A 17,823-nucleotide genomic window follows, 5' to 3' on the forward strand; every position below is an offset into this window, starting at 1 on the left:
GCTGAGTTAATGGTTGGACTCGATCTTAAAGGTCTTTTCCAGCCTAAATGATTCTACAATTCTGTTCCTCTCAGTAGCTCCATCTAGTGATTGCCTGGAGTATTTCTGATTGCTCCTTTTTTTTCATTCTGGCAGTTTTTGTCTGATTTCTTAGGAAATTGAAGCTTTTGTTGAGCTCACTTTGTCTTGTTCTTCTCCTTTCTCTTCACCCCTCCTCCACCACTGTTAAATGTTTTTAATGAAAGTCAAAAGAAAGGCTGAGTTGCTTTAAGTTTTATGAAATTGCATATCTGAACAGAGTACAGTGAATGAAATTAGTGTCCATAATGACAGAGGAGGTGCATCATGAGTTAAACAGTAATATTAAAACACCAGGGAATCCACGGGAGATGGACAGGAAATTAACCTCCGTAAGTTCCACGGTTCATTGTGATGTACTACCAGGAACAAAAGTAAATTAAAATTTTACTATGTTTTTAGTATTCACATGGCAGTGATTTCTGTGAAGCAATTGCTGGAAGAACATTGCTTCAAATCCCTGAGTCCTCCACAGTTAATTTTCTTTTACTGGAGCTGTGGGAATTGAAATGATGATAAAAATACAGAGAAAACTTACAAGAGTTCAGCATTTACTCTTGACTGTGATGACTAATAATTTGTACCTGCTCACTTTAAATGAAGTCTTGTTTGAAAATTTGTAGACCATGGATGAAACAGAATTGGAGAGGGATGTTCTGGTGCTTTTGCAGTAATTTAAAGCACTGTTTTGGATTACCTGATGAGAATTGCACTAAAGCCTTGTCTTCCTCCAGGAAGTCTGCATCAAAGGGGTTACACAGGAGGTAATTCAAAGCTGTTCTGAGATATGATAGTCAGCATACTTTTTTCACAGCATCCTAAGGACCATTATCTCATTTAATTTTTCATTTCTATGAGTTTTTAATAAAAGTCTAGAAGGTAAGAAAGATATGAACTAAAACTGATTCCACCTCTTTTTCTCCTCAATTGAAGTTCTCTGGTATAAAATAAAATATAAAAGCCTGAATCTTGTTCAGCAATGAATCCTGCTTGGCTGAGCTGTGCCAGCATCTACTCAGAGTACTTCCTAGTGTCCCGTGAGTGGTGCTGCTCCACAGGGTATGGATGTGCTCAGTTGGTATGCCCTCTGTGTAGGAGGCTTAAGGGCTTCCTTGCTTATTCCATACTATGGAATATAGTGCTGCTTCTCCCACCCTCTTAGATTATTACATTAAGAGTTATTGAATGACTGGGGGCCTTAGAAAGTCTGTAAATAGCTTCTTACTGCAGAGCCTTCAGGGCAAATGAGTAATAGATTGAACAGCAGCATGTTGAGAGAAGAGAAAACCTTTTCTGTCTCTCCATCACAGATGAAAGATAAGAGAGAGGACATTGGGGGATGGTAGGTGAGCAATGACAGGATTCGCTAGCAATTGCTGACTGCCTGGAGAATGTTCTAGTGAAAGATGAGAAGTTTGAGATTAGTATGAAATCTGTGGAAAGTTACTGGCACTGAGCTTAGTGAGCCAGAAGCTTGAAGCTACTTACCAATGAAAACCACGGTAAGTTCTGTAGGAGATTTTTAAGGTTAGGAGCAGTCTTTCTAGCAGGACCAGGAAGAAGTATTAAAGGTGACTGAGATGGAGACTACCAAAAGAGATTTTTTGGGGAGTTCTCTGGCATTGTTATATTTTGATATGAAGACTCCTAGTGAGTGTTTCCCACACTGCCTGTGGGCCAAAAGCTCAGCATCTTTGAATACACTGATATTTTCCTGTCTCTGTCTTGTACCATGACTCCAAGCTCATGCCCCTCCAACATTTTCCCTTTACATATCTGGACAGGAGCTCAAATAATGCATGATCCCTCATGGATTTGTAGAATGGAGTGTATGGAAAAAATCATGTACTTAGCTGTCCTAGTCGTGGTTCTCCAAGAATAAAGGCTATAGGAGGACTCCAAGGTGGCTAATAATCTTGTGCTGTTTGCATCAAATCTCAGTCCTGGAGCTAAGTATATGGCAGCATTCCTTCTTTGCTTCCTTATTTATGCTTGAGGGCTACTGCTGCTGGCATTGCAGGGCTGAAGCAGAAAGAAGCAAGAATTGATAAAGTTTTTTATTAAAATAAAACAAAAAACCTGCAAGAACTTTTTCAGCTCTGTAAGCTCATTACGTTGTAGGAGCAGCTAAACAAGACAACGCCAGCCATCTGGATGATAGAAGAAGAAGAAGAAAATATTAAAGCAAAAATATTGTGGTCCTGAGTGAGCCAGAGCTAAGATTAGTGTGTGTGTGTGAAAAGAATTGCAAGGTCAAGCTGGAAAGCTGCTTGAAGCATGATTATTCTTTGTGACTGAAGGCAGCCATGGGAGTGTCTGTGTGGAGTGTGTGCAGATAAGTAACACCTGGCCTGGCTGGATAGCTCAGAACCTTATTCTGTATATAAATGGAGTAATAAAACTTACAAGAGAGTTCTGCCTGGACAAAGTCTGTCTCCAGTGGATTCATTCACCAAAAAGGGTTCTGAGTGAGGGACCTTCACCACATTATGTAGTTGATTCTCTACCTGCTTGCAAGCACAAAATGTTTTTTTCTTGATCCTTGGAGAAAAATAAATATTTTGTCTAAGATAGGGTAAATGATCTGTAGAGGAAATCTTTTTCACTGTATTTAAAATAAACAACCTCCCTCTAAGTATTTCCTCAGTGAGATATACCTAATTTGTATTAAAATTGTTAGGTGTAAGTTCTTAAAGTTCTGTTTAAGCAAGAGCAGTTCATTCACATTTTAGCATATCAGGGCAAATTTTTCTCTCCTGTTAACTCCATATGTTTGGGTGGAACTTTGTACCAGGAGCGCATTTGGACTTTTAGTTTCTTAACCATCCACCTCGAGGAGAGCAAAGTTCAGTGCAAGCACTGTGCATTTGAAAATGAAGTGATTAGCACATTTATATCTAGCTATTGCCTTGTTCAGATAAACAAAATGTTAAAAACCTCTTAAACAGTGTAGATGCATGAAGCCTTTTTGTTTTTGTTTGTTTGTTTCTGTTTTAATGCTTTTAAAGCTGTGGAGTTCAGTCACATATTTTCCATACAGAACAGGTATGACTTCAGTTGTATTTTCATACCCTGGTACTTCTTGCATTTGCTCAGCTTGCCTGTAGATGTCTCAGAAGCCAGAACTAAAAATTATATAGTTAATTAAAAAAAAAAAAAAACAAACAACAAAAAAACCAACCCAAGCCAGCAAACAAACAAAAAAAAAAGCACCAACTTTAGACTATATATTCTATACATAGAATTGGCCACAGCTTGTTCTCCACAATAAGTCTGAAGTGTGGAAGTACCTTAGGTGAATCTGTTGGCATAGTAACTTAGAGTGTGCCATCCATCACAGTCAGAAAAGACTGTATGTTGTGATATTGCACGTTGCTGCCACTTCTCTGCAGACCTTCTGTGGTTCACATAAAACTCATAAAGATTCAGTTCAAGCTTCCGAGAACATTTGGTCCCTGTAGCACATACGCTGTAGCTTAATGTAGATATTACTGACGGTGTTGTCACAGTCACTCCTGTAACAGCAGGAGGCTCCTGACCTTGTCTTTACCATGCTGAGAATGAGCAGAAGGTCCAGGTTACCTCCAGCACAGTCGGTGGTTCTTGTCTTCATCATTATCAACTGAGAATTTATTATTTCTTCCCTCAGGATTGTTCAAAGGCTGCAGAAGTTACTGGATTGAATACTAGGCTGTTCCTTGGTACTTGGGATAAAGGGATTAGAAGTGTCTGTTCTCTGGTAGAGGAAAACAAAGGTATTACAGATAGCATATGAAGCATGTGTATATGGATGGCAGCAGTGAGACTCAAGTTTGTTTGAATGAGGGAAAACAGAATATCAAAGCCGTACACTTGGTCAGTGCGGATGTGCTGCTATGAGTTATTTTGTTAAATTTAATATTTTTGGCATCAAAATTGATGAAAAAGTTGTCATTGCTTTCGAGCCTTGTCTCCAGTGAAGATCTGTTTGTATCTTTGTACTCATACCTGAATTGTGCAACTCACTGCGGGTCAAAAGATTAAAAACTCCAATAATTGCAGTGGGAGAACTCACAAAACCCTATGGTAGAGACAGAGAAACAAGGCAGAGAGGACTGGTTTGGTTCTTCCTAGGTTGATGCAGCCTTGTGTTCCTAAGGCTGAAAGCCAAGGCTCACAGGGATTTGAAGCCTTAAATGCTGGTGTCAGGAAGAGGAGGAAAGGAAGCAGTCCAAGGAATGCTGGTGAAAGCTGCCAAGCATGCAGCAGGGAAGGCCTGTAGGCAGGAGTGCCTGCCTCTCCTAGCCAAAGGTCTGGATTAGTTCCACTAAGGGGACTTTCCAATCATTGCTTTGAGGACCTAAGGGAAAACATGAATGTTGTAAACTCATTATACTGCTTCTTTGTGCTTCAGGGTTGACATAGATATTAAGGCAATGTTCAATGCTTTGAATTCTGAAAGTCACAGCTCTTGTTTCACATCTCAGAAAGAGGTTACCATTTACAATGTGCCACATCCTTATTTCATCAAAGCGTTGCATGGAGACCTTAGAGGAATAGAATGCATAGCCTATGCATCAAAATTTTACAAAGCAAGTTAGGGAGATGCTCTTAACCAAGTGACAAAGAACCTCTGCTGGCATGCGAAAGCCTTGTATTACAAAACTTACCTCTTCATTGTACAGAAGTTCTGCTCACATCTTATATACAAAGAATGTTATAAATGAGGTTTTCTGGAACTCTGCTAGTCTGGAATCAGTGAGGGTCACTGCAGCTGCAAGCCAATGGACAGAGCCTCAGCTGAAGGCAGTGAAACCTCCCTACCATGTGTTAGTAGGGTATGGAGACTCGAGCAGTAATAGCTCTTTCTCATATACAGTCAGATGGTAGAAAATACCAAAGCCTGTAGTAGCTGCACTAAACCTTGTGCAAACTCTAATGATCTCATACAAGTCCTATGCAGGATCACAACTGTAACAACCACGACTAATAACTTGCTCTCAAATTCTGTTACTCAGCAGTCTGAAAGTGCTAACTTGCGACCTCTAAATATAGATGAAGAAGTGACACAAAGATTTGGAATATTTGTTTCAATTTTTTCTTATGAAAATGACAGCTGGACACTTCATGAGAAAAAATCACAAAGTCTCTCAGGTATAAAACCTCCAGCTATGAGTGTTCAGTGATTTCAGCTGAATTGACACATTGTCAGCACTTTCTGACATATATATTAAAGCTTAGTGTACTGTGTCCTGAATTTTGGAGTTCTGTACAAAAATGGAAGTATTAATTAGAAAAAGCTGTGTAAAGAACAAACTTGTCTGGAGATTAAATGCTGATGATTGAATAATGCATCAAACTGTCACAGCAACAGTTTTTTAGTGACTCAAGCTTTATGAATATTTAACAGAGTTGTCCTGGATGAAAGAAATCCAAAACATTACTTTCCAGGGAACTGCTAAAGTCTTGGGTCTCCTTTACTAGGAGCAAATGTTTGCTTTGTTAGCAAAGCCCTTGATGAGCAAGGGGAAATTGATGGGATTATTTTGCTTTACGTATGTGGAGTATCAGCACTGGTGGTGTGGATACTCAACAAACACTACGTGAACAATCTTCTGTTTAAGAGTAGTGCAAATCACATTTTTGTATACTTAAACCTCAAGTAGGGGAGAGTGATATAACAGCTGATAAATTCCATTTACACCTTCCCTGAATCTGCCATTAACCAGTCCTCATCCATTCTATCACTGCCATTGTCTGTAATGGGGGTGCTGCAATCCTGGGCAGTGATATTCAGCCTCAGGATATGGACCCTGCAAGACACAGTTTCTCTTGCTGTTCTCTCCTTCCTTTTAAAAGCATCATCTGCAGACTCTTTCTTGACCGCCCTCTGAACTGAATTGCTACAGGACTTGCTGGGATGTGAGAAAAGTGATCCCCTATTTGTATGGGAATGAGTATTTGCCTTGGGCAGGGTGTGCTTCCAGCTAGCTGAGAATAACAGTCCAACTGTGCCAGGATAGGCTGGATTTATTTATTGTAGCATTTCTTAAATGCTGGAAAGCTAGAACAGGCCAAGGATTTCATGGAAGCTGAGCTCAAAGTAAAGGTCTGTCTTAAATGTTTTGATTTTACTAGGACAGAAGTTTCTCTGCTAACTATGTATGATATGTATTTCTTGCCAATGTGCTTTCCATTCATATGTACAAACAAAATAAACCAAAATATGCCAATTGTTGCAGAGTAAAATCACTTTTCTAGCAGTGCAGAGATAGAACTGATTGACAGTTGGAAGTCTGGAATCATTAAAGCACTTTATCTGGAAACTTCTGCTAAAGTGCTGGCAATAGCACTTCTCTCTGAAGTGCAGATTTCATTTCAATTTGTTCAGTTTTTTCATTTTGAAGAATTCTTCCTAGGAAGAGTCTAGGAAAGAAGTTAATGCAGAAGATTCTTTCAAGAATTTAATTTCAATAAAATTTGCCTGTGTAATGTTGCCTTGGAGTGGAGATGCAGCTGGATAGCTCACCATTCCAGTGGGGTATTCCATCGGCACTACTGTCAGGCTCCTTTGTCTGTAGAAACCTGCAACCAGTCAAACTTTTCGATTCAATGGAATAAAATATTTCTTTGCTTTTTTACTTTTGCCCTAAATCTCTACTTTCCACACTATGTTAGTACAACAAGCTGCATGTTAATAAGCTCTATTGAGTGTTATTGCATTAATTAGAAACAGGAGCTTTGGGTGAACAACAGGAGGTACTTTGAACTGGATTTTTAGAAGGCACTGGCTACATAATCTCTGTTGTTTGACTCTCTAAAGCCACTGACTTTTTTAATACAGTATTTTCATCTCATTTAGGTGGCCATAGTAGAGAAGAAATTGTTTAAGTCCTTTATTACAAAGATCAAAAGTCATGGTTACCATTTACATACACAATTTACAAATTATTCACAAAGGGAAAAACAGATATGCAAGAACTGGCTGACAGCTTACTTCAACCCAAGCTGGGGGAGGGACAAGTGTAGTTGTTGTCTTGCTTTACTTTCTTTACTGAAAGAAAACATACATTTGTTTTGTGTTGCCTGTTTGTGTTAAACACTGATCTAGTGTTTATGTAGCACCTTTAGTTATAACCATGCAAATGCTTACATGCTTATCTTTATTTGAAAGAGTGCAGTGCATGTGTAAATTGTGCACTGGGATCTGCACCCTTCACACTGCTGAGTGTTTGTTGGTCAGAATTCCTGTCAATTTTGGTGTAATACAGTGGTCAGGCTTGAAAATGTTGATTTGTAGGATTTTACTGATTTGAGCTACGTGTCATTAAAACAAAAACTGAGTTTACCATCAGAACTTAAAGAACTAAATTAGGTGTGGCTGCTGTATCTCTCAAGAATACTGTATGATCTTAAGATAGATCTTAGCCATGTTGTTAGATGTCTTTGATACCACAATTGATTTATTGCTTTTCCTTCATCACATCTTTAAACCATTTCCTAATGCTATTTCAGAGGCTGGGAAACTTAACAACAAAGAATCTATTTTGAGAGATTTGGTAAATTAGCAAACTTCACAGAATATCTTACAGCACTTAACAAAAGGGAGAATGAGTTTCCAAATTCCTTGGTGTGAAAGCACAATACCAACAGTGCATTAGCTGCCATTTAGCTAAACCTACAAATATCCATATTTTGAATTTTTTGCTGTCCACTGGGATGACATGTACAACAAAATGCTTGAAAGAACACGCCGATTTAGGAGCAAACACAAATGTAAATACAGAAATCACCAATGTGATGTTGATCCAAATCCTAAGCAATAAAGCAAAACACTTCACAAAAGTTGTTACATCTATGGGGAATAATCCAAATACTTACAACAGTATTATGGTGGTATGACTTTCTACCCAGATATCAGATATTCTTTACCATAAACTTTTCAGTATTCTCAGGGTGACAGATAAAGAACGTTGCAGATGCCATGGTAAACTTAAAACACAGTAATAGGCAAATATTTTAGTGGCACCACCTGTATATACAATGTAGTTGTTGCAACCTTATGGACAAAGCAACCTTTCAGTATGCCTTTGTTAAGGCTTCTTGCTGGTTTAAAAAGGTAGATTTTTCTTTAGGGAGATTGTCCAGCAGTATTGGTTTCCCATCTCTTCAGTGGAAGGTCTCTTTGTTGATCCACATGAGACTGCGTGTTTCGTTTGGTTTGCATTCATACTCAATGCTGCCAAAGCTGTTCCCCCACTGGCAATGATCCCGTTTGTGGTAGTTGTAGAATTTGACTTGCCAGACTGTTTCAAAAACGCCAATGTCGCTGAACTGCAAGGAAGAGGGAATATCAGCGTTAGTGAGCTGATTCCTTTCTTGGTTTCTCTTTCTTAATGAGAAACAACACTTGGGAAACAGAACATAAAACAGCTGATATAGGGATTATTGTTCCTCAAATCAATAAATCAAAGACCTGTAAAGCCTGCTTTAGAAATCAGAAAGTCTTTTACGCTTAGGCATACATAAAACATGAAGGATCAGATTCTGCATGTACTGTCCTCTTGCACTTACATCTGGGCAAGGCAAGGGAGTAAAAACATTCCAGTTCCTATATAGATAAATGTTACTAACAGCAGGAATCAAAGCTATAACCTTTCTTAAAATGACACAGCAGTAATTGGCCCAATGACCTCAAAGTGGCTTCTATATACTGTAGATCATGTACCAGTGATCTGCAGTGACACAGACCATCACTTAACCTTTATACCATACCTAGAGGCTGCAGTTAGGACTAGGAAGATTCCTTCTTTTGCTCCATCTGAAACCTTTAATACTTTTGTACTTTGGAGCCTTGTGTTTGCAATGCCTTGACTGAAATGTGCTGCTATTGCACCACTTACTCCTTCCCTGGGAGTCTATTCCATGTTTTATGTGACACTTAGGTAAGAGAAGCTCTTTGTGCCTTTCTGTAACTGCAGGTTGGACTGTGATAGTGCAACTGAGTAAGAGAAGGTAGGAAGGAGATAACCAGTGTGCTTAGCACATAAGTGTCTAATACAGTGAAGAAGTAGTGAGATGACTGCAAGTTGTCTGATTGTTCTTGCAGCTTTGAAGTGAATGAGACTATACCTGTAGCAAGTTCGGTAAAATAAAGGGTGCTTTTTTCTTTAAACCACTGCTAGACACTTGTACAACATCACAAAACCTCAGTGAGGTCTTGAAGGATAGATTATGATTTCAGTTTTAAGGGTGATGGAAAATTTGAGTTCCTATGCCTTGAGACGTTGCAGAGAATCTGAAGTGGGGGCGTGAAGCCTGTATGTGTGTATTACTGTTGGTCCCAGTGGTATGGCTTGTTGATTGTGTTCTCTTGTTAGATTATAGTAGATAGTGAATTCACTGCTACCCAACAGCACTGTTCTTTACATTTTTTCCCTTTAAATATTTCCATCACTCACTTTAATGACAGCTTCTTCACTTGACTGTTTTCCATTCCCATCATGTGCCTGAGAGCTGACCTTTTATCATCTGTCTGCTACAATCACATTTGCAAAGTCAATATGAAAGCCCTTTTACACAGGGACTCTTCTTGAGTTCCGAGAAAAACCTGCTGTATCCAGTTCTCTCAAAAGGACAAATTTGGTTTGTTTCCTTTTTCTAATTTAAGATGTAGTTTGTAAGCTGCTGCTGCTGTGTAATGGACATTGCTTTAAACCTTCCCTCTGCCCACTGTGGTAAGATAAATTTAGCCTTGACAACAGTAGGAATTGCTGTGTGCTGTAAGTGAAAGGGTTTTATTTGGCACTAGTTCCAAGAATTACCTTAAAGAGTAACTGAAATATTTCTGCCACTTCCTCTGACAAAGAGAGAATCAGAGGTACATGCTATTTTATCTCTCCAATCAACTAAAATCCTAAGTAAGGACTTTTTTTCATTAATCATCTTTGATAGCCCTGATGCACTCATAATGCAAGATAGTAAAGGTTAAGCACATTGGCTATTACTATGCACACACTCAGTGTGGAAACTGAGGGAAAAAAGACATTTCTAATAACATTTGTAGAAGGTGATACAGCACCCGAGCAGCATTAATTTCATTAATGTATGGAGGATCTGAATTTCAACAAGGCAGAGGAAGAAAACAAATTCCATCTTCCTTCAATGACCCAGTTTGCTGAGCTACCCTGAATAGTTTGACTGCTGTGGATTTCCAGGAGAAGGAAAGAATTAATTCCAGAGCTTTTCTACTACCATGTGCCTCCCACCAGCCCAGTACTTCATCATCAGAGCTACCCTGAATTCCTGTGGTCCTGCAGCTGAATCCTGGCTACTCCATGGGCCTGTATATCCTTCCCCAGGGAGGAGGGATGGCCCCACTCTTAACAGGTCAAACCTAGAAGTGTAGCTCCCTGTCTGCTCTTCTCTGTCATCCAGTGCTATAGGTTTGAATAGTTATTTAATCACTCCCTTGGCATTTGCCTGCTGGGATGATTTGATGGCTAAGTAGAGGGATAGAGGTCTGGTTTCTTTATTCAATCTCAGTCTGATTAAGACTAAAATGAGGCCCAAAGAGAGGTTTCTGACTTAGTTCACACCATATGCCAGACAGTTTAGCAGTTACTGGATAATGTGCATACTTGAGCACTCAGGTAACAGAAACAATTCCAAATCAGGATTGTTGTTTTAACTGTATAAACTTCGGCTGTCACAGATCAGATATCTACTAGCCACTTAAAGCAGGAACAGAAAGAATTATTTTTTTTAAGTTTTAAAGTGGAAAGGAAATAGATTCTTATGGATCTTTATGGACCTGTAATCATTCAGGCACTAGATTGCCAATATCAGACCATTTTCTGACTGCAGGACTGACTTCACAATCTATTTCTAATGTGAATTCAGTTTTTATGCCTTAAATAATGTCCTTACCTCCCTATGATGCATCAGGATCCTGTCTGCTCTAGAAAAGGAAGTAGAGGCAGAAGTTCCTCATAGTTGAAGGAAACAGGAATATTTAAAGCTGTTTGCAACAAGCCCAGTTTTGAAGATTCAGGAAGTAAGCATTCAAAGCAGTTTTCAGACTGGGGTATCTGAGGTTGGTTCCCTAAATCTGTTACGGCTCTGCTTGGCTAAGCAGCTAAATGATGAGTTAAACATGTAAATCCCTGTTGAGTTGCCTTTATTTAATACTTAGAAGTATCAATTGTGGACATCTAAGTCTGTACTGAGGAACCTATCTATCAAGATCAGATCCTACAAGGGATTGAGAACCTGCTTAATGCTTGAAAATCCTATTAGCTTCATGGTCAATATCCCAGGATTTGATCTGTAAAAACAATTCTTTGGGCAAATATTGTGGCTACTCATTGTGATGCTTCAACAAACCATCTGAGAGCTTGTATCAGAAAATCAGACCCTCCTTACGTTTCAGTTGTGATTGGACTCAGTTTTCTCCATAAGAAAAGTTAAACTTCCAGATTTGCAGAGTTCACATCAGTGCTGCACTTAAGTATAAAGGTGACTATCAAAATAGGGATGCCTTAGTCAAAGCAGATGGTTTTTTGGGAATGTTGCCCTCCTACCTCCTGATATAGGGACACTGTGAAATACAACTACAATGCTCAACAATGACATCCAGCAGCCCTGTTAAACTTGTTGTGAAGTAATACCACGTGTTTGGTTTTCTTGGGTGTTAAAAAGAAGTGGCTGTATAGAAAAGTGATTAACGTCTACAGGTACTTCAGGGTAGCCTTTTAACCTAAGACTATGAAGTACTAACTGTTAATGCAATGTGGGTCTCCAAAATTTAGTTAGGCACACTGTAATTATTAGAAACACCAAACGGAGATGTTACAGCTCTTATTCAGAAGGGGATTTCTATGCTAAGTGATGGTTCCAGAAAAATGGTGGTCTTGGCAAGGTCCTAAACTTGTGTAAGTGGGAACAGACCCTTAAGAGAGCTTCAGGTGAAGATGGTTTACTGCTCTGATTACCCTTTTAGGTACGGAAGTCATGGAATAAACAGCAGGAATCCCTCAAAACTGTAATCAGGAGAGGGAAAAAAACAAACCACCAAACCAAACCAAATCTCCCTCTGCATGCTGAGCATGCCACACAAAGAATACTGTGGAAATCTGGCTGCTGCTCTTCCTGTCCTCTGTCAGGTCTGCTGCCTTATGGGCTGGAGCCTTTGTCATCTCACTTTGGGGCCATGGAGCCTCTCTTTAAGATTGGGGTGAGGTGCCACTTGAATAAGAACTTAGGTTTGTGGATGCAGATAATGGAAGCATATGGCCTTTGTCTTCTCCCTTGTGGGGGCTTGTTCTCACACATATTTTCAGTCTCTGGCAAGTCCTAAGGCATCCTGCAGATGACAGGTGGAAGGGGAGAATAGTCACCCCTTGTGCTTGGGGCATGATCTGCATCAAAATAAAATGGTATTGCTGGCAGGAAGAGGGGTCCCTGTATGCCAAGGAATTGGATTTCTAGCCAGGGAACTTGGTGGGAGTTGGTTAAGTCCTTCAGAAGAGGTGAGAGGTTCAGCTCACAATTCTTTCTGCCGCAGGACCCCAAAGGGCTTTGCAGGTCTCTAGAAAATCCCCTGCTCCTCCCTGGCCTTTCCTGCTCTCTGGGGAGAGAGGGAAGCAGGACTACATTCTGGTCAGCAGCCTGACTGACACAAAGCAAGAGGAGGTTGCAGCTGCACTCAGACTTTGCCCTGGAATATTTCACCTCCACACTCTCTCTGGGAGTCAACCCCCTGCTGCCCTCCATTGCCCCCCCATGCCAGGCTGGGGGATATACGTACCTCCATGTTGACCTGGATGGGCTGTCTCTCCCCGCTCTTGGTGTGGGGCACCCCTTCTGTGTCGTAGATTCCTGTGTAAGAGGCCACTTGTGCATCCCGGGATGTCTCCTCCAGGGGGACATTGACACCCCCGATGCCCATCGTCCTGCAAAGAGACAGGATCCAGCCCTTCAGCTCTGTATGTCCCCTTCCCTGGCAGCTTGGAGCCAGCACGTGGGCTTGCAGCCTGGCAGCCTCTGTGCTGGGGGATGCTTCAGGGATTTTTAGCAGACCTGCGTGTGCTGCTGACTCACTGGGGCTCCTGAAAAATGTCTGGGCTCTGTAGGCACACAGGGAAGGAGTAGCAAGGAAAGGCAGGAGGGATCTGATTTCCAGTAGCTGGGGAGAGGTCAGTTGAATCTCTTCTGCAGGGCTGCCCCTCCACCCCGGGCTGGTTCCCCATCTGGTCCCAGTCCCTGCTTTGCCACGCTGAAGCGAGGCTTGGGCATGCTGCAGGGGCTTCTTCCTCCAGGAAAAACCGCGGGGAAGGAGGGAGAAAAGGAGCTGGACTCGAAAAAATCTCCGGGAGAAGGTGGGGAGAGAGAGGGAAGAAAGCGACTCCCAAACGCAGCCTTCCTCCCTCCCTCCCTCCCCGAGCCAACCAGGCAAACACCGGGAACAGCTGGCCGGGAACACAGAAACGGGGCCACCAAGGCAAAAAGGGCGGGGAGACAGAAATCACGGCAATCCCGCGCTGTCAGCCTGCCAGGAAAAAACATTAAACCTCTAAAAATAAAGGGGAAGAGAGGGAGAGGAGGGCAGGGCAGGGCAGGGCAGGGCAGGGTCGGGGGAGCCGCCCCGGGCAGGGCGGCCGCACTTACGTGGCCTGGACGGTGCCGGGCCGGAGGGACACCTCGATCTTGTACTTGGCTCCGGTCAGCAGCTTGATGGTGCGGTTCTGGCCGAAGCGCTGCCCGTCCACCTTGAAGTACACGGCCCCGTCGTTGGGCTGGATTTTGAGGGAGACGCTGATTTTCACGAGGCCGGGGATGTCGCCCATCGCTTGCGGCCGGAGGGGGGGCTGCGGGCTCTGCGCGCGTCTCGCCCCCTCCGCGGAAAAGGCGGCTTGGACGGGAGCGAAGGAGAGGAAGAGGAGGAGGGAGGAGGAAGAGGAGGGGCTGCCGGATTCCAGCCAGCCCAGCCCTTCCCAAAAGCAGCGGATGAGATACTAGATTTATTTTTTTTTTCCTCTCCCACTAATCGCGGCGCAGCATCTGGGCGGCGGATGCCCTCGCCACCCCCCCACACCCACCCCGCCCCATATCCCGGTTTGGGGGACATTTGCAGCTGCTCGGATTGCAGGCGGTTTCCAGGGAGTTAATCCGGCCCCGATTACTGCAGCCTTAATCCCGCGGTTGGTCGCGGAGGAAACGCGAGGGGCCCGTTCAGCACCACGGGCGCGGACAGCGGCGCGGGCGGGGAGCGCCCCGAGCGCTCCTCCGGCCGAAGGGAGCCCCCAAATCATCCCGCAGATCCCCTTATCAGGATGAACCCCCCCCCGAAATGACCCAGGGAAACGCGTTCCGAGGGCTGATCGAGCCCTCTGCGCTGACAGAGCCCTGCTGAAGCATCTGCGCAGCGATACGCAGGAGCCGGAGCTGCCCGAGGGAGAGGGGAGGGCGGACAGCAAAGACGCGGTTCTGTGGCTCTGTGGCTCTTCTCTCCCCCTGTGCGGCAAAAGGGTTTTGTTGAGTCACCGTGCCTGGACTAAGGGTCACTTTCTTGACTGTCAGAGTCACCATGCCCCGGGCTGAGGGTCAGTGTCTTGCTGCCTCAAAATCAGCAGGTCAGGGCTTCTGCTGGGATTTTTTTAATCACTTAATTGCAATCTTCTTATTCAAATGAGGAGGGGGAAAAAAATCCCACTGTAATTACAGTATCAGAATCTCATATCTTTAATGCTACTCTTTACCTATGGCTGGTACTGTTTGTTCAAGGACAAAGATCTCTGAAACTGAAAGTTGTAGCGTAATTCAACTCTCCATCTGTCTCATTCCCATCCAAGAGTTAGAGATTTCTTTTAACCCGGGAGCACGTCTGTGCATCTTTTCCATTTTTGCTTTTGTTCTTGTTTGCTGTTAAAACTACAGCATCCTTATGGCTGCCATAATGTCCAGGCAAAAAATATATCCGTGGCCCAAGTCCCGTGTCAGAGTTAATTATTTTGTTAGGAGAATTTCACAGCTACATGTTGCACTGTACCTGATGTATTATTTGCTTTTCTAAGGCTAGGATGTACACATGGTGGTGAAATGTATTGCTAAGCCAAATGGAAGATATTCCATTTGCATTCCCTTGTGTATGTAACTTACTTCGTGAATTAATTTTCTTATGAACACTAAGCAAAATAATACATTCTGCTGCAAGCCTCTGAAAAAAAAAATCCTACTGTATTTGCCTTACTTAGGTACCCAGCTAAACACAGGCTTCATAATGCGTTCAGCCAGACAGGTTTCTGTAAAGATAGGGGGAGGACATGATCCCTGCCTCTCAGAACTCTGTATCTACACACACACACACACATCAAAAAAAAAAAAAAAAAAAGCCTACATGTGCATTTCTCCTTATTTCCTGACTCTTAGAGAATTCTCATATTTTGTTACATTCTGTGGAAACTACTGCACTTTGTGGCTTCCTGGAAGTTGTGCTTGCAGCAATTCCCACTTCTGTAAGTTTAAATGTTATTCAGCACAAAATCACAGGGGCCTCACACGTGGGGAACCTGATAGTGTCACTTGAAGTGGTGTGTGAAGAGTGATGGCCATTGCCAGGGATCAGCTTTACTTGCCTCATGGGCCAGACGTATCATGTTGTAGTAAATTGTGTGTAGCTGAAGACATTGATTGCAATTAGTTTCCCAAGTACATGAGAGGTCAGATCTATAACGAGGTTTTTTTCCCTTATTATTTCTGCCTGAATGATCATCTTTCTATGGATACAGCTCAGGTTGTGACTTTATTCCAGACCACTATTGGGAAGAAGTGGAAAACATGAGGGACAACTAAAAAAAGCATCATATTATGGATTGTGTATGCGTAGGCTGAGCAACTGTTCTACCATGTGAAAGTGAAACATGGTGAGAGTAGAACACTTATGAAGAAGGAACTTTAAATTTAGGCAAGGCCTTTCTTCTCATCAATCCAATAACTTCACATGTGTTACTGCATTTACTTATCTGATCCTACCAGATGCTCCTTATTATGTAGATCAAGGGGAGGGATTGCCTTTGGTAAGTATTTCTGCAAGGTTCATTTTGTTGCTGCACACCTTAATAGCCCTGACCAGCCTCATCCGGGGCTGCCCATGGGCCCTATTCTAGCTCAGTCCTGGGTTTTAGCTCCTTCCTGAATTATGCTTAGGGCTGCTGGCCTCCAGCTCTGCTATAGACATATCCAGCCATGGATGGCCTGGATCCTGACCTGCAGACTGACCACCTGGCTTGACCTCAGCCCATCCCCATGGAGGTGCCTGATGCTGTGGGATGTGCACTGGCTGTAGAAACCCATGTGCTTCCAGTCCCCCTGGGGATTTTCTGTGGGTTCCAGCCCCCAGGCTGCTACACAGTTACTTGATATTAATTGTTTGATATTCTGTAGGGAGGAAAATACTTGCAGGAAGAAGAAGTCATGGATGAAGAGTAAATGTGCTGACTTTTACAAAATTCTAAATAGATTACATATCATAGATTTAGGAGGAGGTCCTATTTCTCCTAAGCCACAGCAGTAACTTACTTCCAAGAAGAAGAGATAAATTTGTGTCTGTTCCTCCATTCTCTACATCTGCATTTGAGGGGTGGGGTTGGAATATTTAATATCTTTATAAACTACAAAACTGCTTTTTCTGGTTTGTGCTTTTTTTGGGGGGGGGGAAATGTTAGGGGTTTTTTGCTTTTTCAGTCCTTCAAATCTACTTTTTGTTCCCCTGGCACCTGACATTTCCCAACCTGTTGTGTGGTGTCAGCAAGGTACATCAAGCTAATTCCCTCCCCTCGGAGCAGGAAGATTGCAGCACTCACCTGTGCCCTGGTAAACTCCTCAGTGGTTTTGAAGGGAATGGTTTTTGAGTGAGGTGCAGCCAGCAGTTCTCATCTCTCTGTGTCTTCCTAAAACTAGGAAAATCTTCTCACAGTGCAGTTACATCCTCCAAGACCTCTTTCTTGTGCTTGGACCTTCTCTGCTGTGTCAATATCACCTGCACTTATCACTGATGGGGAACTACTGTAGGGTAGAGGTGAGGTTGGATGCATTCAATGAAAGGTCAGAGATAATATGCAGATAAGCCCTGACCTGTGTTTTGTGCTGGTCCAAGTTGTCTAGAAAACATTCTGGAAAAATCAGTTTTGCCTCTTGAGTGCAACCACTGAGTATGATCTCTCTAGATATGATAATATGTCGACTGCATAAGCTTTTCAGTATTAGCATTTGTGCAGGCAGACCTTCTTGCTAATACACCAATCCTGCTGCACAGTTCCACAATCATTAAATAAATAAAATGTGCCTTGAGGTCAGATCAAGATGGTTCATTTAAGGCAGCCAAACCACAGTATTTAGACTCTAAGGTGACATGGGCTATACCCTCTTTGATTAATTTCTTAACATAACACTAAATTTGGAAATGCTGCAATTTGGGGTTTCTTTTCAAGTAGGGGATGCAAAGCCACGATATTTCATTGACTAAAAATAGCCATATGTGTGATTCCCTGTAAAGGGAATTGTGCTGAGATTTGCACCTGTCAGCTCTCAATTTCATACTGTGATTCTTTTGAGCCCTCTGTCTCTGTGCAGAAGTCAGAAAGAGCTTTTACTGAACTATAAACTGGACAGTTTTTATCTCCTTTGCAAATCACTTGCGTACATTATTTTTCCTGTGCAGAACATATTTTGAACATATAACATTTGTTATCATTTCCCCTGGAAATG

At 42.4% G+C, this 17,823-nt stretch overlaps 1 protein-coding gene across 1 annotated transcript; it reads right to left on the bottom strand.

Annotated features, from left to right (window-relative positions):
- Positions 1–6,938: 6,938 nt before the first annotated feature.
- On the bottom strand, positions 6,939–14,009 carry CNRIP1 (cannabinoid receptor interacting protein 1). The gene is made up of 3 exons (XM_027694998.1): positions 13,726–14,009; positions 12,866–13,010; positions 6,939–8,391 (listed from the first exon to the last, which is right to left on the bottom strand). The coding sequence occupies exons 1-3, from the start codon at positions 13,902–13,904 to the stop codon at positions 8,227–8,229; spliced, it is 489 nt and encodes a 162-aa protein (XP_027550799.1). The 5' UTR covers positions 13,905–14,009; the 3' UTR covers positions 6,939–8,226.
- Between the last annotated feature and the right edge of the window lie 3,814 nt (positions 14,010–17,823).

The sequence above is a fragment of the Neopelma chrysocephalum genome, unplaced genomic scaffold, assembly GCF_003984885.1.
Source record: "Neopelma chrysocephalum unplaced genomic scaffold, ASM398488v2 Primary Assembly neopelma1_99, whole genome shotgun sequence".
NCBI lineage: Eukaryota > Metazoa > Chordata > Aves > Passeriformes > Pipridae > Neopelma > Neopelma chrysocephalum.